The 22137-nt window shown below is 38.8% G+C and overlaps 2 protein-coding genes across 12 annotated transcripts in view; both read left to right on the top strand.

Moving 5' to 3' along the window:
- Window positions 1-22137, top strand: part of LOC126622010 (uncharacterized) — a 72172-nt gene that overhangs the window by 45122 nt on the left and 4913 nt on the right. The window lies entirely within an intron of this gene.
- LOC126622011 (uncharacterized) lies at window positions 14345-21874 on the top strand. The gene is made up of 2 exons (XM_050290660.1): window positions 14345-14537; window positions 21300-21874. The coding sequence occupies exons 1-2, from the start codon at window positions 14373-14375 to the stop codon at window positions 21759-21761; spliced, it is 627 nt and encodes a 208-aa protein (XP_050146617.1). The 5' UTR covers window positions 14345-14372; the 3' UTR covers window positions 21762-21874.

Below are 22137 nucleotides of genomic sequence, written 5' to 3' on the forward strand. Positions count from 1 at the left end.
ACATGTAGCATTGTATCAAATTATCATTGATCATGGGGTATGACATTGTAAGATCATCTTCTGTTCACTTTGATCAAATTTTTTATCACCATTTTAGTTTTTATTTATTGTTATTTTATAATTATGATTTATTTCTTATTTTGCCTCTAGTTTAGTTGACTTAAGCTTTGTTTATTATCTCTTCAGTACGAAGAAGGCCTTAATAATGTAATGAGAGAGTCCAATATCAACTGGACGGTAAATGATCCATTCATTTAGTTTTTTTTTTTTAAAATGCAATGTCCATACTTAGTGTAATTTTTACCATATGTTTACCTTTGTTTTTAAATTAAAATCCATGAATTTGGTTGTGGTTTGTTCCATGATAATTGTGTAAAGATGACCATGCTGTACATTACATAGTTTGGGAATTAGACTAAGCAAGTTGATCAATCTGAGTAAATATATTTTAGCTTTTCTTACGTTTTAACTGTTCAGATTGAAGGTTAATGGATCATTCACATAAAACTCACAAATTATAACGCTGATTTCAAGTAGCATATGATCTTTGAAGATCCTACAAACTCATACTCAAACTCACGGAAATTTTACTTTTAAGCACATCTTTTAACCAAACCATTTATGTGTTTGTAGGGTTTTTAGTGATCTGCTCCCAACTTAAAATCAAGCTTATATTTGGGAAATTTTATGTATCGGTGCTTAAATTTTCACACAGGAGGGAGAGATGAGCTCCATTTTCCTTTAAATGTTAATTTCGTAATATGGGTTTGTGTTTGGTTGCTCGGTTTTGGCAGTGAGATTAATGAGAATAGAGATCGGAGGTGCTGTTGCTGATCTTAATGGGTGTGTGTGTGTGTGTGACAATGTATGTGTGAATGTTATGCCATCTGAAAATCATGAACCAAAAACATTCAAGCTTCAACATGAATTACCAACTGCACTTTCTTGCTGAAAAACCACCCAACCTGTAGAAGTTTCTTCGGTTCTTCAGTTAGATTCGGAGAAATTTTTTACTCAGAAAAGCTAGCGTTTACTGGTGAGTTTTTATGGCTTTCTCAGTTTAGGTTTTTCAATTTCTTTTCTGTGATTTTGGATATGTAGATGGGTTTTCTGTTCAAATTTTTTTTTTGCCATTTTGAGGGTTTTGTTATTACCATCGGATCCTGCATGTGGGTATTTAATTCAGCTACCTGCGTGTGTTTAATTTGGCTCCATATGGGTTTTTACTTCGGTTTTGTTTTCGGTTTCAGGGACCCTAGTTTTTCGTTTTTTGGGGTTTTGCAACTCAAGGTGAGCAATTTCAGCTTCTCTTTAGGCCTTTTGTGGAACCAAGTTTTTAATTTTTTTCGTATTGTGAAAGTTGAATACAATACTGTGTTTAGTTTCCATTTAGTACATTAATGCAAAACTCTGTTTTTCTCTCCTCCTTTAATTCATATATGGAAATAGGAAGTTTAAGAATCTTTGTTCTTGATAATAGGTTTAATAATAGTGAGATTTGAATGATCTTTGTTCCCAGGAAACTGATTTTAAAGAATGGTAGCTGGTGATTCAGAAAATAGTCAGATTTTTTAAAGCTGACACAGGTTTTATGAATATCAGGCTTTGGAGAGTAACAACCACAAAAATAGTTAGATTTGAATGATCCATGTTCACTTTGTCAATATGTTGTTGTAGTAGTTTAATTGGATGCGATATAAGTTAGAGGTGTTGACATGAAATTGGACACAGGTAGTTTTCCTCGATTTTGTGGGATAAAGTTGTAGTTTGATTTGGGCTATAAATGATAACCAAATTAAGTTGAATGAGTTGTCACAATCAAAGACGGCTGATGGCATTTTGAACTGCTCAGATACAACTGAAGTGGAGAAGGATAGCTCAGTGGCTTCCTAAGGTGCAATGCTACTTCAGAATGCTTTAGTTCAGAAGCCGGCAGAATCAAATGACAATCTTGGGCCACGAAAGAAATCATTATCTGATGTTGGGAACCTACTGGTATGCTTCATTATCCTTTTTGATCCCTGCTTTATTTTTCCTAAAGAACTAATATGTTTTATAGTGAGTACTTTATTCTCCGCTCTAATAATTTTCTTACCCTTATATAGGACTGTTTGCGTTTCAGAAGTATTTTTTTAAGGTACTTATGACTCCTAATTGCCATTTTGCATTCAAAAATACTCTATTGCTTGCTGGGGTTTACCCTTTGGAGCATTTCATTACGTTTCTCCTTACTCTCTGACTAAAAAATTTTAAACCCTATATAGGTGAATGCAGACGCTGCAGAACCCGGCTCAAAGAACTGTAGATGCTGAAGACAAAAAAGAAGCAAATGATGCATTGCAAGCATAAGGTTGAGATAAATTTTTCATTATGAAAGAGAACATTGCTCTTCATTTGCCTACGCTTTTTACTACAAATTTAATTTATATGCTTGAAACTTATGGTGTCATATCATAGTTCAATACGAATATATTTGGATTATTGGATAAGCATCGGCCAATTGGAAGGTTATTGACTTTTCTTATAAAGAAATCAGAGTCACTTCTCATTTTCAATGTTGAAGATTTGGTTGCATTTTAATATTTATAGGCCAAGATGAAAGAAAAAGATTAGGCTAATTGTATATGAGCCCCTAAAATCTATAGTGTCCTATTGGAAATTATATGATATTTTAGATGTCCTAAAGGTTAACGTGCCATGTCTTTATGCTGGCACTATTCTGTTTTAGTATTTGTTGGATTAGAATGTACTCATTGTTTTAAGTGAGTATTATTTTTGACTCCTGATAAATATTTAGATTGATAAATCAAAGGGCGGGGAGGGAGAGGCGAAGAAGCTCTTGGTTTTGGTGTTTTAACATGTTGATGTTGTGTGCTTTATTGTTTTATTAGATTTGGTGCTTCATATGCAGATAATGTATTTCTGATTTGGATTTCCAATTTGAAATTTTCATCATTATCCCATTGATTTACTAATTAAATTTATGCCTTAATTTAGCATTTTCATCATAATGAATTTAGGAATTAATTCATTAATTAGCTAATTAATCTCTATTTATATGGAACAATTTATAGGTTATGAAGTAATTACCTAAAATGAGGATGGATAAGATAATTTGGAATTAGTTACCTTTTTTGGAGCATTTTTAACTTGGTTGAGGATGATTGTCTATTGCTCGCGTGTAGAAACTTGGTACGCCTCAAGGGTATTTTTGTCCTTTTTACCCAAAAATCCACGTGTCGCCTTGTGATTATTTTTTGCTCCACAAATGCCCCCACACAATTAGGCTGCTCGCAGGAAAGGGCAGCAGGTGTAGAGATCTTCTTGCTTTAGGAAACATAGGATTGCTTCTTATTTTGATGTAAATTCTCTCTTTAATTGGAAATTAGATCATTCTAGGAAAGGGAAATAAATTTCTCTCAAAACTTATTTAAGTCTACCTTAAGTGGGTTATTAAATCAACTTTGGAGAGCGATTTATTCTACCCAACAAGAGAGAGAAAGTTAGAGGATATTTGTTCCCCCTCCTCTAGCAATCTTCTACATCTTGCCCGTGCAAATGACCGTCTTTCGTTGATTTATTCGTCTTCTCCGTGCCGCACCGATGTAAGAAAAATTTAATTTTTCGTGCCTTCTTCTTGGATAGTGCTATTGCAGGGCAGTCGTCGGGGTGGTGCAGCACATCGGCTGGCAGGGGCCAGGAGTTGGCTCGGCATGGGTCGAGGAGATGTCGTGGTAGGGACCACTGCTTGGGCAACTTGTCTTGGCTTGAGCCAAGGGCAGCTTGTGCAGTTGGGGTCACGGATTGTGGCGTTGAGGCGCAGTGCTAGGCGAGCCGCATGGATCATGTCCTTTAGGCTTTTGGACCTGACTCGGACCAGACTGGCGATTGAGAGAAATGAGGAGATTGTGGGTCTCATGGGCTGCTAGAATGTTGGGTTGAACTCCCTTGCTGGGTACCATAAATGACGTTGGCTACTTTAACTCTCTTCGTCAGGAGAAACGTGGGCTGCTCCCAAAATAAGAGGTGAATATGATCAAGGCGAATGCATTGGTTCGTCCAATCACCGTTGTGGATCCTGTTGCAAGTGAAGGTGGGAAAAAGGATCTTCCCTGCCTGCTCAAGAGATGCCGGCTGAGAAAAAACCAAAGACTTTTTTCGCTGTTTATGCAAAGGATGAAAAGTTGATTGCGGCTTATAATCAAGTGATCCACTTCAAGAGAATCGTCGATAGGCTTGAACCCTAAGTGTTGGAACTTCAAAGTGTACTAAAGATCAACGAAAGTTTGAAGAAAGAAGTGGATGAGCTACAGCGCGTCCATGTTGGTATTGGTGAAGTAGTTGGAGAAATTGGTGCCCAAGCTAGAGCAGTCGGGGGTGATGCCGCTGCTAAGAGCTTCACAGCTGCTGAAGGTATGGCAACCGAATAGTCGTGGGATGTCCAGGCTACTAAAGTGTAGTCATCTAGGTAGCCTTTAAGATTTTCTTTGTTTTTCCTTGTAGCTCTTGTTTTGCTTGAACTCATTCGGCCTTTGCTAGTTGTTTATAAACATGTTTTCCTTAGCTTTTCTTCATTATTGCTTCTTTTGTTCATGCCCTAACCTTTAGACTTGATAGACCAGTGGCAAACATGCTACTTTTTTATAAGCAGACAAGCTCGCGTAGCCTATGCAGCCGTAGGTGTTGGTGTAGAACTTTGCAAAGTTGTTAGCCATTGGGTTGGCAGCCGAATGCCTTACTTACAGAAGCAGACAAGTCCGCGTAACCACTAGGCTGTTAACCTTGACTTTCTCCAATTCTGTAGGTTGCGTAGCAAGTATCACAACACTTTAGGACTTGGTGTAGGTTATTCTGTGCTTGGCAGAGGTGAAGCTTATCGACTACGTAGCATGTCGGCAGTGGATAAAACTTCGTATATGCGTGCTAGCTTGTTTAACCTTTCACAAGAATGTGTGGTTGTATAAGTCTAGTGCGGTTTTACTGCTCGAAGGGCAAGCCGTAGGCAATCTTCTGGAATTTGTAGGCTACCTTAGTGCACTCGGTAGCAGCTTTAGGATTCCAGGGCAGCCGTCCATCGGATGTACTGCGTAATGTGCCCTCTCCGTCTTTAGGGCCCGGTTCCCCACGTATTAGGCCAAGAGACCCAAAATCCTTCAATTAGCTAAGCCTTGAAAAATACCATTGCGGCTACTTCTAGGAATCCCGGCACAAGCCATCGTGCATCTAGTTATACTAGGGCAACCCGACTCATCCACGTCTGGATATTCGGAGTGTAGAGTTTATCCTCCCGTTCTTGGAGAGCTGACCCATGTGGGTGTTTGGGAATTGGTTTACCCTCTCGCGTTGGAGAGCAATTAGTTTACCCTCTCGCACTGGAGAGCATGGTTGGTCCCTCGGGGGCACAATTCCTGCGGTAAGTCCTTAAGAAAGGCGCGGTCTTCTTTTGAAGTGTAGGAGTGATCGGTTGTTGTAAGCATGCAACCAAGCCAAGTCGTGATTACTTCTGAATTCCTCATTGAAAAATGAGTTAAACGAATGAGAACTTAGATGTAAAGTAAGAACTGCATAACAACTGGATAATCCTCGGCTGGTGAGGTAGTGCCCGTCGAGTTGCTTGAGTCTTTGGGCTTTGATGTAGCGAGAGATCACACATGGTACTTCCTCAGATTGTAGGCGTTCCACTGTTTTTCGATATTTTTGTCGTTTTATGGTGGCGAAGGTGTAATTGTTTTTGCCACACACTCTGTTGATCTTGTACGGACTTTCCCAGATGGGATCCATATTTTTGGAGCCTTTTCTACTGGCAATGATGAAGGTTTTCCTTATGACCAGATCTCCAGGCTGGAACTGCCGGATCTTGGCCCTTTTGTTGTAGCTGGAGAGGAGCTGATGCTGCCGAATCTTGCCACCTACTCTGCTGATCTTGTACAGACTTTCCCAGATGAGATCCATATTTTTTAAGCCTTTTCTGCTGGTAATGATGAAGGTTTTTCTTATGACCAGATCTCCAGGCTGGAACTGCCGGATCTTGGCCATTTTGTTGTAGCTGGAGATGAGCTAATGCTGTTAGGCTGCAATGCGAGTGATAGTCTGTTCGCGCCTCTCTTCTGCCAGATCTAAGCTTGTGGCCATCTCATTTCGGTTGCTCGTCTTTTGGTTGTGCAATATGCCCATAGACATCCTTGGAGTTCGTCTGGCCATTTTCTTTTCTTATTGGTGAAGTAGTCAGTTGCCACGATCATCATGCCTTTGCCCCTAGTAGTCTGGTTGGAGATTAGCTAAGACTCGGAATGAATTGAAAGCTTTTTCACCACCAAGTCTTTTGTCATTCAAAGGCTTGCTAGTAGGGCTTCTTACTTTGCTTCGTTGTCAGATGCTTTGAAGTTTAGAGTGATCGCCTGCTTGAGCATTGAAACGTCTGGGGTGGCAAGAACCACGACTGCTCACGAGCCTTCATAGTTAGATGCGTCGTCGACATGCAAACGCCAGAAATCTCCACTGAGGGAGCAGGTGTGGCTAAAGTGTGCTAGGCTGCCTTCGGGGCATCGTTGGGCTGAGTTGTTGCGTTCGTCAGAAAACTTGCATCTGCCAGGGTCTACGCCTTTATCGTTGCTGGTTTGGATTCGGCGGAATAGTGCGTCATGATGATGACTACTTGTGTTTCAAGGTAAAACTTAAGCTTTTGGGTTATAACAATTATCGCCAAAGTTAGCTTTTGAATTTTTAATAGCATCAAGGATAGCTTTTGAACTGTAAAATACAGGTAGTCGAGTCCCCAGCTCTTCTCGCATGATGGTAGAGCTTATTGCTACTTTAGATACCGTCAAACATGCGAATAAGTCATTCGCTGCTTCTAGGGAGGTGATGTCGGGTACTTCTTCAAGTCCTTGAATGTGCATTGGCGAGCCTCATCCTAAAGTGCATGCTTCTCTGCCAAAGCAAAAGAGTATGCTAGAGTTAGATCTTCTTTCATGATCAATTTTTTGAATAACGGGTGATCTGGTGGAAGCCCTTTTTGGAAGGCTGCTCTAGCTATCGAGTCGTTGCATCCGACTATTTTTGCCTTCTCTACTTTGAACCTCCTCACATAGTCGCGAAACGACTCCTTTGGGTTCTTCTTGATGTCGAACAAATGGTCAGACTTCTTTTTGATCGAGCGATAAGATGAATATTCTTTGGTGAAAACCAAAGAAAGTTTGTAGAAATTTCGGATGGATTGTGGCGGCAGGGTGTAGAACCAATCTTGCGCTTCGCCTTGTAGAGTGGTGGTGAATATCTTGCACATGAGATCATCGTTGTTTCGATAAAGGATCATTGCGCTTCGGTAGCGCTTTAAGTGTCTCTTCGGGTCTTCATCCCCTTTGAAAGATGTGAAATGTGGCATGCTGAACTCGCGTGGAGGCTCTGCCTGCTCGATCTCGTCCGTGAAGGGTGACCTGCTTATGTTGGTCATGTTCCGTCGTAGTGCCTCATCGATGACCTCGTTGCGTTGGAAATTATGCAATCACTTGCTTAAGAGTCTCTCTACTTCTTCCTGAATTTGCCTTTGTTAGGGTAGTGGAGCTCTCAGCTGCCCTCAGCCATGACTTGCTGGTCTACGCTGCTCTTCCATGTGTTTAGCTCGTATATGTCGCGGATGCAGTGCATGTGGTGTGTTCCTAGCAGGCGAGCGAGTTCTTCGCAGGCTGCTGGTTGAACTTGAGCTGGATTGAGTGACTGCTTCTCTCCGTCAATCGTGCTGCCTACTCTGATGTGAGGTGGAGGATGCTCCTTGTGGGCTTAGCCCCGAATTGACACTTTGCCCGAAAGGCTGCTCATGTTGACTATCGGAGTATGACCCCAACCGTGAATGTATGTTCATCCGTGGGCTTAGTCAATAGTGTATGCTCATTCGTGCGCTAAGACGGGAATGTACACTGCCCAAACGTTCGGCTCGTGGCTGCTTGCCGGGACACTACTGGAAAAGTCCATCTGCCCTTGTCCTTATTCGGGATACCTCGTCCGGGGCACGTTGGATCCCGATGAGTTGCAAAAGTTGATTCACCAAGGTTGTCTGTTGTGCAAGGGTGCTCGTCAACTCTATGACTTGTCGAGACAAGTGTTGTTCGCCATTTGGATTGGAAGAGCTTGGAAAGAATGCGCCTCCTTGGGTAGTGGAAGGGTGGTAGACTCCGGGCGCGAGATTTGAGTTGGGAAATGTCAAATCCCCGAAAAAATATGGTGAGAATGCCCCCAGCTCGATGGTAGGCCCGGATGGTTGAGATAGTCTTGGGCTGACTTGGGCTGCTTGGAAGGCGACGGGAGCAGGCTGGGCCGTGCGAGTGGGCTGCTCGACTGGAGCTGGCTAGGCCACGAGAGTGGGCTGCTCGTCGGGAGCAAGCTGGGTCACGAGAGCGGGCTGCTTGGCAGGAGCAGGTTGGGCCGTGAGAGTGGGTTGCTCGACGGGAGCTGGCTGGGCCACGAGAGTGGGCTGCTCGACAGAAGCAGGCTGGACCATGGGAGTGGGCTGCTCGTCGAGAGCAGGCTGGGTCACGAGAACAGGCTGCTTGGCAGGAACAGGCTGGGCCGCGAGAGCAGGTTGCTTGGTGGGAACATGCTATTTAGTATGTGATGCATGCGAATGCGAGGCTTGGGCCCGGGCCCGTGCAAACTTGGATGGCACGACTTGGGCCGTGGCCTTAGTGTTGTGAGCCTTGGATGGCACAGCTTGAGCCGTGGTGAAGGCACCATGGACCTTGCCACGGGTGGCTACCGAGGTAGCCACCGTGGTGGTTCTCATGGTGGAAACTCGTGGTGGTGGTGCTGCTCCACTTATTGTCTCATTTAGCCTCACGAATCTCCGCAATCCCATTTCTTGAACATTAGAAATTTCACTTGTGGAATTTTCTAAATTTCTAGCCATTAAATTTTGCTTATACGTTTTATCAAAGAACCTTTGCAAGTAAAAAATTCTAACAATAAGAACGTACGAAAAATATTCAAATGGACTAGAAAATAAAGAAAAAAACCTTTTTGTGCGAGAGTCTTCTACGAGTATGGATTTCAACTCTCAATGAAAGCATCAATTTGGCTAATTAATGAATTAATTCCTAAATTCATTAATCAACCAATTAAATCACCAATCACACCCAAAAGATACCTCTTTTGGCCGATTACCCACTCCCCCAAAGGAACCAGCCATCTCCTTTTATTTCCTACCTTTTCTACCATATCTTTCCCTTTTATGATAATAATTAGCTAAGATAAATAGGGAATTATTAGCTAATTATTTCATAAAATCTCAATTACCAAATATCCCCAAATATGCACTAAATGGCCGGCCATCTATTGCTAGAAAAGGAATTGGCCATACTTTGCTTATTCATCCCATTAGTTAGCTAATTCATTTGGTAATAATCCTATTTTACCAAATTAATTAGTCAATTAATCACATAACTCCCAAAATCATATTAAATCAAGAACCCTAGCCCTATAAATAGGCTCTCATTTTCACCAGTCATTCCAATTCTCTTACAAAAAAAATCCCAAATACTCTAAACACTATTTCTCTCTAAAATCCCAAATACTCTAAACACTATTTCTCTCTAAAATTCATCGTGAGCACGTGAGGCTTTTGGCCTCAACCTAAGGTACTAGTTGTTTTGTAGGTGCAAAATCGTCCAAGATCGAGGAGGAGAAAATTTGCATCCACAATAAGCAATTGAATAAGGACTACATATTCATGCTAAGGCTCAAGACTTTGCCGTAGCAAACGAACTTAGTTACCAACAATCATAAAACAAAATATTATTGAGAATAAGGATGGAAAACACCTAGAAAATAAACTTCAAAGCTCTCTAAAGTGTGCGTGCTTCCTCCTCTCCTTCCCCCCAACCCTAATGGCTAAAAATTCTTATTTATACTAATACAAAATAAAACCCTCAAATGTCTTAGAATAAAACTAGGAAACATAATAAAATAATAAACCAGAAAATAAAAGGTTTCCTATTTGAACTAAAATTCGAACTTCTCATAAAATTAGACTTTTGACCAACCAAATCAACTCCGATTTGGTCCCAAAAGGTCTCTTTTAAAATCTGGAGACGTCCCCTACAGATCCACAGAAGGAATCTTCCTCAAAATATGCCATCTTGACCTCCAAAATACCCAAAATGTTCAGAAACGTCAATCTGGAAAAGCTGTGCGCTGGGCCTTTATTTCATCTCCACGGTTAAATGGCTTGGTAGAAAAATCTGAAACTTTGATACAATCATCTTGAAAGACTCACGAACATCCTTCAATTGGAATCACTCCAAAATTCATCCGTTTGATCACTTTGTGCTCTAGATGAAGTCGAATGTCCTACATTAGAAATATAACTCAAAATATCAAAATTCTACTAAAATAACTAATATATTAATACCAAGATAAGGGTAAAATATATGGTATAATATGGACTCATCAAATACCCCCAAACTTAGCTTTTTGCTTGTCCTCAATAAAACAAAACTAAAAAACAAAGATAAAAACTAACAAACTAGAAACTTAAACAAACATTAATTAAGACAATTTTCACCTTCAAGTCACCATCCATAGAAAATGTTAAAAATTAAAACATCTTTTCAAAAGTTTTAACCAATCCCATCATAGAGTCTAAGCCATTTAGAATCAATTAGAAAAGAATTCATGAACTTCCTTGGTGTAAAAGTGAACCAACATAGCTAAGGAGACTCGATTAAAATCCCTACCACTCATCTTTTTATTTAACACTTCACACATAATAACTTGATATATTTTTTTTTTTCTCTTTTTTTTTCAATTTTTTTTTTCAATAACAGTAGTTGTCGTGCAATGTTAGTTCCATTAAACTTTCGATCCAACCCATGTAACGAGCTTTAGGTCAATGACTCCCAAATCACTTGGGCTTTAGGTCACTAGGTGTAGAACACCCCTAAGGACTTATTAACCCGAGCTAGAAAGACTACGAAACTAACTAACCACCCTGTCCCATGCCAAAACTCTACCGTTTGATGCGAGAAACATTGTTGATCAGGCAGGACTGGCTCGGTTACTAGGCAAAGCCTCGGGTAGGACAATTATTATTTTATTTATAACAATAACTAACTTTACTTTATTTTAAACAAAAATTAAAATATACTTAGGCAAAAAGCAAGTGCTTCAATCTCACACCCCACAAGCCATGTTGATATGAATGTGCAAATTTTCAAAGTATAATTCCCGAATTAGTGTCTAATTGACGATAAATATAAAAGACTCTACTGTGAGATTAACCTTCACCATGTCCATTTGTTGTAACGTTTAAAAAAATCCATGGATATTAACTTAAAAACGAAATTTTAAACTGACTCAAAAATTAAAAATCTAAAATTTCTTATTTCCCACCACCAAACTTAAATCACACATTGTCCTCAAGGTGTGGAAAAACAAAATAAACGAAAAGGAACAAAAAGAATAAGTCCTAAAAATAAAACAAAGGGAATGGACACACCTGGGATTCGAAATCAGGACCTGAAGCCATGGGAGAGGCGCTGACCAAGACGGGCAAGCCCACACTTGCGAAACCTTCTGATGTGAACCTGGCAGATTCATATATAAATAAGTTTAGCTCTCATTTCTCATTTCTCATTTCCCATTTCCAACCCCAAAACGTAGAGCTGCTTCTGTCTAGCCTCGAGCCCAGAGCCGTGAGGGCTCTCTTCCTCCCCAGTCTTGCATCTCTCATCCACAACACAAACAAACACCCTGTAGCTCATCCGCAAGTCCCATCTTCTTTATCTGTTCATTGCTCTGAAGGCAAAATGTGGAGATCCACCCCCAAACTTCGATCTTGGTGTCGACCCACTCAGAGGTACAAATGTTTAATCCTCTAAATTCAATTTCAAGTCTAAGCTTAGATTAGGGAAAATTAGAAAATGAATGTCTGATGTATGTCTCTTCACTCTCCTCCTAGTGTAGGAGTCTTATTTGCGTCTCATGCATGATAATGTTCTTCACATGCTCATAAATCTCTATCTGTGTGCTTGAATGTACCCACTGATGTATATTGGAGCCCAAAATTGTGGAGAGCAGAAACTGTATTCTGCCTTGATCAACCTAAGGTGCTAGTTGTTTTGTAGGTGCAAAATCGTCCAAGATCGAGGAGGAGAAAATTTGCATCCACAATAAGCAATTGAATAAGGACTACATATTCTTGCTAAGGCTCAAGGCTTTGCCGTAGCAAACGAACTTAGTTACCAACAATCATAAAACAAAATATTATTGAGAATAAGGATAGAAAACACCTAGAAAATAAACTTCAAAGCTCTCTAAAGTGTGCGTGCTTCCTCCTTTCCTTCCCCCCAACCCTAATGGCTAAAAAACCTTATTTATACTAATACAAAATAAAACACTCAAAGGTCTTAGAATAAAACTAGGAAACATAATAAAATAATAAACCAGAAAATAAAAGGTTTCCTATTTGAACTAAAATTCAGACTTCTCAGAAAATCGACTTTTGACCAAACAAATCAACTCCGATTTGGTCCCAAAAGGTCTCTTTTAAAAGTTGGAGACGTCCCATACAGATCCACAGAATCTTCCTCAAAATGTGCCATCTTGACCTCCAAAATACCTAAAATGTCCAGAAACGTCAATCTGGGAAAGCTGCACGCTGGGCCTTTATTTTATCTCCACGGTCAAACGACTTGGTAGAAATATCTGAAACTTTGATACAATCATCTGGAAAGACTCACGAACATCCTCAATTGGAATCACTCCAAAATTCATCCGTTTGATCACTTTTTGCTCTAGAGGAAGTTGAATGTCCTACATTAGAAATATAACTCAAAGTATCAAAATTCTATCAACATAACTAATATATTAATACTAAGATAAGGGTAAAATATATGGTATAATATGGACTCATCAAAGTCAATCATATTGATACCAAAAGAAATGCTAAGGAGATTCTCTCAAAGTGACACTCCATGGACTCTCCGTCACCTCATGTTTTTGGCACAATATTTTATAATGTTAATACGAAATTGTGCCAAAAACATGAAATGATGGAGAGTTCTTGGAGAGACCCATTTTTAGAAGAGTCTCCTTAGCATTTCCCTTATAGTACCAATTAACATATAGAGTTTAATTGTATTTTATTTAGGGTCGGTCATTGGGATGCAAAACTGTACAATCTTTGTGAGAAAAACAAAACGAAACAAAACAAAGAAACAAAAAACTGAGTGGGGGCATAAGCCTATAGTGTCTCCATCCGTGAAAGTAATGCATGCACATGATTAACCAATGTTAAACGAGCATGACTGATGGATTATAAAAACCTGGAAATACAGTCGAGACAAGTGTTGGACGCTTTATCCTTAAGACAAGTTTACGCCCCACTACGGTGCTCATGGTTAGTTAACGCTTGTCTCCCAGAATACAACGGCCACGTTCTTCTAATAGTAGCACTCCAAATTATAATGCTCCAATGAAACACATTTGTGTTGAAAATGCTCTCATATATACTCAATGAGATTATCTAATTTTTAGTGCACTATATGTATGAATATGAATATATATGATGAAAAGTTGTTTTTATGATTATAGGAGGTTTCTCTATTTATAGATTTAAGATACTTCTTTATAAAGCATGTGACCATTTATGAAGAGTAAAAAATTGAGACTCTTCATTATGATAGACGCATATTTCTACCAAAAGACACCACTTCTAATTTTCACTCAATTATTTAATTTAATTATAATACTAATAATAATATTAAAATTTCCAACAATGCTCTTAGAAATGTCTCTAACTTGAGTTCTGCCAAAATAAATAAATGTCAATTATCCCAATTTAATTTGCAAATTGTGAAATAGGCATCAATAAACTTATAGGGTGTTTTTGTTCGGGCTCAGTTTCATTGGACTGGACTGGACTAGTTATTAGTGTACTCTTGTTTTGCATGGGTTTAAGTTTAATGGGATTAGCCGGTACTCGCTCCGACAAACCCCTTCGCTAAAAGTTCTTGGCGAGAACCCCAATTCTCACAGGATTGCTAAGCCCGTCTTCGAAAGCGTTGCTTGCTCCTCATTCTCGGTCGTCCTTCTCGCCGGTCCTCCTCCTCGCTGATCCTCCTCAACGTCCTACTCCCTCTACCTGCTCTCCTCATTTGGTAAATTCCAAATCCGACGACCTATTTCTATGATTTTGTTTTGTAGATTGTGAAATTATTATTGGGTTTTGATCCATTTTGTTGTTTTGGGTTCAAAATCTATGAAATTATTAATGGATTCTGATATGATTCCTCGTATAATCCTTTTAGTTATCTTTCCCACGGCCCGTGTTGTTCATCGTTTCTCCCACTGCCATTGATCGATCTACCTAGCTCATCGTCATGAAACCACCGGTGTTCATTCTCAATTTTTATTCAACAATGAGGAGAGATTATAGCCAGCAGCCCGTCCTAGTCGTGAGCAATTTAGCTACTTTTATTGTGAGTATTGTGTTCTTCATCCTCGTATGCTATATGGCTTACTCGCCATTTCCGGAACCATTGGAAGTAAGTGCTGAGTCGATTACCGTTTCCCGACTCAGAGCGGCCGGGCCCGAGTGTATCGTTAAATGGGAGCTGAAGCTAGTAGTCACAAATCCCAACAGCAAGCACGGCTTCCACCTCTACTCTGGAGATCGTCTGCATGCCACCCTCTTCTTGTACGATCGCTGGCTTGGCAGCAGCTTTATGGTGACTACCAAGTCATTGCCTCCTCCCTTGCTTTTTAACCAGCAAGACCAACCAGATGGCCACCTTGAATTTCAAAATGCAAACTGATCGTGCCTACTTAGGTGAAGAGCTCATCGAGGAAATCTCCAGAGGGATAATCCAAGTCCACCTGAATGTGATGGCTCAATATCGGCTCTTTCCCACCACTTCGAAGCCTGAGGAATTCCGTCTGTTGCGGCTCTTCTGCCCCGGCATGGGGTTGTGTGAGTTCGATTCTACCCGTAGCAGGGAAATCGTTTGACTCTTTATTATGTGTTGGTAAATGTAGTTGCTTGCAGTTGACAGACTCGTGTTATATAATTGTAGATAAATTGATTCTACTTAATTTCAAATTAATCCAGTGATGTCTTTTCTTATCGGATTTGATTGCGCATTACATACATTGCTGTTGGGAAATGCAGGGTTTGAGCTCATTAAACTGATTACCTAATTTAATGTTTTTATCTCATTAAACTGATTACCTAATTTAGTGATTTTATCTGTTATATGGTAGTGAATCATGTAACATTCTTCTTCATCTTAATGATATAATTGAAGGGAAGCCTGCAAGGTGCAGGGCTACATTTCCTAGTCATAATTCCCTCTGCAGCTTATTGTATTATGCTGTTGGAGCTGGTGGAGGTAAAAGGAATTGGACGTTCTGTTTATCACGGTATGCTTATTACATTCCGTTCTTATAGTGAATTCTCCAGATTTGGTTGATATCGCTTTTAGCTTTCGTGGGTAAAGCAAAAACACAAGCAACATCAAACCGAACCAAACAAAAATGATGTATATAAGCAAATTGACTGATTTTAGATGTTTCAAGAAAATGCCAGTCCTTTGAATTATAGTTGTGGATGATATAGTGCTTTTTGTGTATGTATGATGCCGATAAAACATGTGTTTTCTCATCCTCCAACTCCTGATTATTTACTCTTTAGGAATAATTAGTAGACAGCCCCACATTTCATGTAGTTGGCCATTCTCGGCAGCACCACATTTCCTGTCTTTCCATGCTCGGGTAATTTGATCAGTCGGCTAGTTGCCTTTTGAACTCTTGCACTTCATCTTGTTATGCTTCTCAAGATTCCTTGCCATGCTCTTCATTAATCTTCTGACAGGTGTTGAACACTTTGTCTTTAAGATAAGTTTACGCTCCATTATGGTGCTCATGATTGGTTGGCGCTTATCCCCCAGGGTACAATGGCCACATCTTTGTAATAGTAGTATTCCAAATCACAAGGCTCCAATGAAGCACAATTGTGTTGAAAATACTCTCATATAGACTCAATGAGATTATCTAATTTTTAGTGCACTATATGTATGAATATATGTATGAATATGAATATATATGATGAAAAGTTGTTTTTATGATTGTAGGAGGCTTCCTTATTTATAGATTTGAGATACTTCTTTATAAAGCATGTGAGCATTCATAAAGAGTCAAAAGTTGCGACTCTTCATTATAATAGACGCATATTTCTACCAAAAGATATCACTTCTAATTTCCACTCAATTATTCAATATAATAATAATAATAATAATAATAATAATAATAAAATTTCAAACAACGCTCTTAGAAAAGTCTCCAATTTGAGTTCCGCCAAAATAAAAAAGTGTCAATTATCCCAATTTAATTTACAAATTATGAAATACGGTATCAATAAACTTATAGGGCTTTGAGTTGGGGTTTTGACAGAATTGGGGGGCCTATTGAGCTTATTATAAAGGGCCCAAAGAATAAGATATTACTCTCCAAGTACCCACCATAGAAACCTAAGCCTATTTTTAACCGAAAAGGCTAGATATAGTCCTAACAAAATTTATAGTCCTGTAAAATATTATTTTGAAATAAACAGTATCAGGCTATACTCATATACCATCTTCACCCAACTGAAGGCGCTAAACATAGCCGCTCAATAATTTATGAGTTTTATGTTTATACTTTAAGTTTATGGCTAATTTAATTAAACTAACTTTGGATATATTCAAATCTAATCGTTGAATTTCAATCAATTATTGCAACTGAATAGCTAGATCTCAAAAAAAGGTTAAAAAGATGACCATATTCAAATCTGGCCGTAGAGGGCGGAGCTGGTTTGGGAGATAGGGGTGGACGAGATGACGATGAAGCAGGTGCTATGGAGGAGGGCTAGGTGGGGAATGGGCGGAAATGACCCTTACAACGTTGGTGCTTGTTGTCGAAAATATGGGCCAGTTCAATGGCATGGGCCAAAGAGGAAGGGGCCTAGGCTAGGACGTCATTTCAGCCCACCAAGAAAAACCGCTAGAAGTTGGAATCTTACTGAACAAAAATGGTGATAGTTTTATGTATTTGATCTCCAGTGTTTGCACCCTTGTCTGGAGGAGCTCCTTCTAACTTCCATGATATGACCTCCCGGAGTTAATCATCCACTTTGGTCTTTTTAGGTTACTCTTAGTGATCATTTTTATAAATAAAAAAAACATAACTCAATTGAAAATTATGAATGGTTATTTATAAAATTGACAAACCATGTTCTTCACTTAACGAATTAAAATATGGACAATGTGAACTGACATTTAAATAATTTCTAATTTTGTTGATTTTGCAAAGTTACAGAGTGATCTAAAAATTACCTAGTTTTGATCATCAAGCATGAGTAAGAAGAAAGTTAAAAGGGTAAATGAGAAAATTCAAGTAAAAAATAACGAGAATCGAGTGGAAAGGTTATTAGAATTCCATCCTTCTTTAATACATTAAAGACCTTGTAACCTATTTAGCCACTCGAGCAAGTTTCTAGAGGTTGTCCAAGCGATACTCCAACTTGTCTTGCCTGGGTAGAATGAGAATATATCTCCATAATGCTACTTTGATTTGTCATAATTTAGTTGTATTTTTGAACCTAGATCTTGAGATCTCCCGTCAACTAGGTTGGGTTCCACTATGACTACTATATTACGGGCTTTTAACTCATTCCCCTCGATGATACAACTTACTCTCTAGTCAAACCTTAATAAGTGGATCCACTAGGCTGACTATCTCTTTAATGTATGACCATCACAAATTTCATCCATGCATGAAAATTAATTTTGTTTACGAGTAGTTGTTTTCTGACGTTAAGTCCTCCAAACATATATCCGGACCTAATTACCAAATAGTTTACTAATGCTTTGGTAAACTCCCTCACCTTTAAGGTATTTGCCAAAAGATCTCTAATCTTTCAATAGCTTAAAATCACAATTGTAAAAGATAATCTTTATCTCATTCTAGAAGCAAATTACTTTTTATTGTTAACATATAATCTCAAATTAACTATGTCACTCCCCCACAATTTACTCACATTGTGTTTGTTTTAATACCATTACATACTATTTCACCATACTTAGAAATAGGAAACCACATACTGTATTCAGATTTTGTCTAATTTATGAAATATATATATATATATATATATATTTCAAGCCATCTTTCACCGATGGATACTAAACAAACCGAGTGTTTCCATCCTCCAACCAAACCCGTGATGACTCTGCCATTTGCTTCCATGAAATGAAAGTATCTATATTTGCATGCAGAAAACTAAGCATTGTGCAAGGCTTGCCATTTCCAGGCAAGGAATAGTGTTACTTTCCATATAGAAACCGTTTTCTTCTTTGTTTGGATATCTCCTTTTCATGAAGGGTCGCAACTCTTCATGAGGTTTGCAGAAATTATAACTTCGTGAGGGTTGCATAAAAATATAATTAATTTTCTCAGACTAAACGTTAATTCTTAAAAAAAATAAATATCACATCTCATATTCTATCACATCTTCGTGAGGGCGCCTAGACCTACTAAGGCACCGCCTAGACCGCCTAGGGACCCGCCTAGACCCGCCTAAACACTCGCCTAGGTCACAACTCACTTAGACAGAAAATAAATAACTTTCATTTTGCATTTTGTTTTTTTCTAATAAATTGTAAGAGACTTGTTGCATACTTAAATGAACACACATTATATCCTTATATCACATGTTTTCATTATGTTCCAATACTTCAAAATATATATGCATTTTATTTTGTAGTTTATGACGAAATTATATATATTTCAAGTATAAGCACACTTATTTACACGAAATATGATTGATTTACTTAAATCCGCCTAGGCCCCGCCTAACCGCCTAGGCGCTAGACCCTAGCCCACCGCCCGACTAGCGCCTAACGACTTTTAGAACCTTATACGACATTAAGCATATGTAAAAACACAACAACAACACATATATAGTTGGCATGTTCTTCGAAACAATACATGTATGAATACAACACATGTTGTCTACAAAGTGATCATGCACTTATTAAATTAATAATCAAAACGAACATGGAAAACCCAAGTATGCAATCATGCAAAACAACATTTATGAATTACCAATTATGTAATGCAATTCGGAACTGATGACAAGATTATAGCAACCAAACCTAATCTTGTCTTAAGATTGTTGGGAAAATAGGGTATAATTACCATATTAAATCACATAGAAAATGAATAAAAAATTCATGCAATTATATATCAAAGTAATCAGGGATGAAGCCAGAGATTTGTGTGAATGGGGGCATCCTTAAACAACAAAGTCACAATTAAAAAGCTAAAAAAATTTACTAAACAAAACACTTACATATTAATCCATAAAGTTTTTCATACAAAACACTTAGAATCATTGTTGGAGAAGTCAATCATATTGATACCAAGAGAAATGCTAAGGGGACTCTCTTAAAGTGGGACACTCCATGGATTCTCCGTCACCTCATGTTTTTGGCACAATGTTTTATAATGTTAATACGAAATTGTGCCAAAAACATGAAATGATGGAGAGTTCCTTGAGAGACCCACTTTTAGAAGAGTCTCCTTAGCATTTCCCTTATAGTACCAATTAACATATAGAGTTTAATTGTATTTTATTTAGGGTCGGTCATTGGGATGCAAAACTGTACAATCTTTGTGAGAAAAACAAAACAAAACAAACAAACAAACAAAAAAACTGAGTGGGGACATCCACCCCTCTAAGCCTATAGTGGCTCCGTTCGTAAAAGTAATGCATGCACATGATTAACCAATGTTAAACGAACTTGACTAATGGATTAGAAAAACCTGGAAAACACGGTCGAGACAAGTGTTGGACACTCTGTCCTTAAGATAAGTTTACGCACCACTACGGTGCTCATGGTTGGTTGGTGCTTGTCTCCCAGAATACAATAGCCACGTCCTTCTAATAGTAGCACTCCAAATTACAATGCTCAAATGAAACACATTTGTGTTGAAAATGCTCTCATATAGATTCAATGAGATTATCTAATTTTTAGTGCACTATATGTATGAATATGAATATATATGATGAAAAGTTGTTTTTATGATTATAGGAGGCTTCCCTATTTTTAGATTTGAGATACTTCTTTATAAAGCATGCGACCATTTATGAAGAGTAAAAAATTACGACTCTTTATTATGATAGATTCATATTTCTACCAAAAGACACCACTTCTAATTTCCACTCAATTATTTAATATAATTATAATAGTAATAATAATATTAAAATTTCCAACAATGCTCTTAGAAAAGTCTCCAATTTGAGTTCCGCCAAAACAAATAAGTGTCAATTATCCCAATTTAATTTACAAATTGTGAAATAGGCATCAATAAACTTATAAGCGTTTGTTTGCCCTCACTAAGTGGGACTGGACTGGACTGGACTAGCTGTTAGTTCAATACCGTGTTTGTTCCATGCTGGGATTAACATTAATGAGACTAAAGGGGACTAACATGGACAAAACCCTTCACTAAGAGGTCTTAGCGAGACCTCCCAATAACCATGTGACTAGCTAAGACTATCCTCTCTCGTCCTCGTCATGCTCAACAACCACTTCCGATAGACTCCTCGTCATCTCCGATCACCTAGATCATAATAAAATATTAATAATTTATATATTAAATAATATAATATTATAATTTGTTATTATCCAGTTTCTTAGTCCAACACTGCACCGCTTCACTAAATTAGTCCAGCTTAGTCTAGTCTAAACCATTCCAGCTTAGTCTTTGAAGTTAGTCCAGTCCGAAATAGTTTGGCGCAACAAACGCCTAGGGCATTTTTGTTTGGACTCATTAAGTTTCATTGGAATGGACTGAACTACTAATAAGTGTAGTCCAGTGTTTGGTAAATTCCAAATCCGACGACCTGTTTCTATGATTTTGTTTTGTAGATTGTGAAGTTATTATTGGGTTCTGATCGATTTTGTTGTTTTGGGTTCGAAATCTATGAAATTGTTAATGGTTCTAATTGATTCCTCGTATAATCCTTTTAGTTATCTTTCCCTCGGCCCGTGTTGTTCATCTTTTCTCCCAATGGCATTGATCGATCCACCTAGCTCCTCATCGTCATGAAGCCATCGGTGTTCGTTCTCAATACTTATTCAACAGTGAGGGCCGATTATAGCAAGCGGCCCTTTCTAGTCGTGAACAGTTTAGCTGCTTTTATTGTGAGTATTGTGTTCCTCATCCTGGTCTGCTATAGGGCTTACTCGCCTTTTCCGGCACCATTGGAGGTAAGTGTTGAGTCGATTACCATTTCCCGACTCAGCGCGGCCGGGCCCGAGTGTACTGTTGAATGGAAGCTGAAGCTCGTAGTCACAAACCCCAACAGCAAGCACGGCTTCTACCTCTACTTTGACGATCGTCTACAGGCCACGCTCTTCTTGCACGATCGCTGGCTTGGCGGCAGCTTTATGGTGACTACCAAGTCATTGCCTCCTCCCTTGCTTTTAACCAGCGAGACCAACCAGACGGACACCTTGAGTTTCAAAATGCAAACTGATCGTGCCTACTTAGGTGAAAAGCTCATCGAGGAAATCTCCAGAGGGATAATCCAAGTCCACCTGAATGTGATGGCTCGGTATCGGCTCATTCCCACCACTTCGAAGCCTGAGGAATTCCGTCTGTTGCGGCTCTCCTGCCCCGGCATGGGGCTGTGCGAGTTCGATTCTACCCGTAGCAGGGAAATCGTTTGACTCTTTATTATGTGTTGGTAATCGTTTGACTCTTTATTATGGGTTGGTAAATGTAGTCCCTTGCAGTTGACAGACTAGTGTTATGTAATTGGAGATAAATTGATGCTACTTAATTTCAAATTAATCCAGTGATGTCTTTTCTTATCGGATTTGATTGCGTATTACATACATTGCTGTTGGGAAATGCAGGGTTTGGGCTCATAAACCGATTACCTAATTTAATGTTTTTATCTCATTAAACCGATTACGTAATTTAGTGATTTTATCTGTTATATGGTAGTGAATCATGTAACATTCTTCTTCATCTTAATGATATACTTAATGATATACTTGAAGGGAAGCCTGCAAGGTGCAGGGCGATTTCCTAGTCATAATT

This window comes from Malus sylvestris, chromosome 5, assembly GCF_916048215.2.
Source record: "Malus sylvestris chromosome 5, drMalSylv7.2, whole genome shotgun sequence".
Taxonomy (NCBI): domain Eukaryota; kingdom Viridiplantae; phylum Streptophyta; class Magnoliopsida; order Rosales; family Rosaceae; genus Malus; species Malus sylvestris.

What these genes read in the sequence shown, in the direction of transcription:
- LOC126622011 (XM_050290660.1), top strand. Translation starts at nt 14,373, where the DNA reads ATGAAACCACCGGTGTTCATTCTCAATTTTTATTCAACAATGAGGAGA. An exon ending in CATTTCCGGAACCATTGGAA is followed by an intron (nt 14,538 to 21,299) that starts GTAAGTGCTGAG and finishes GCACCATTGGAG; the next exon opens with GTAAGTGTTGAGTCGATTAC.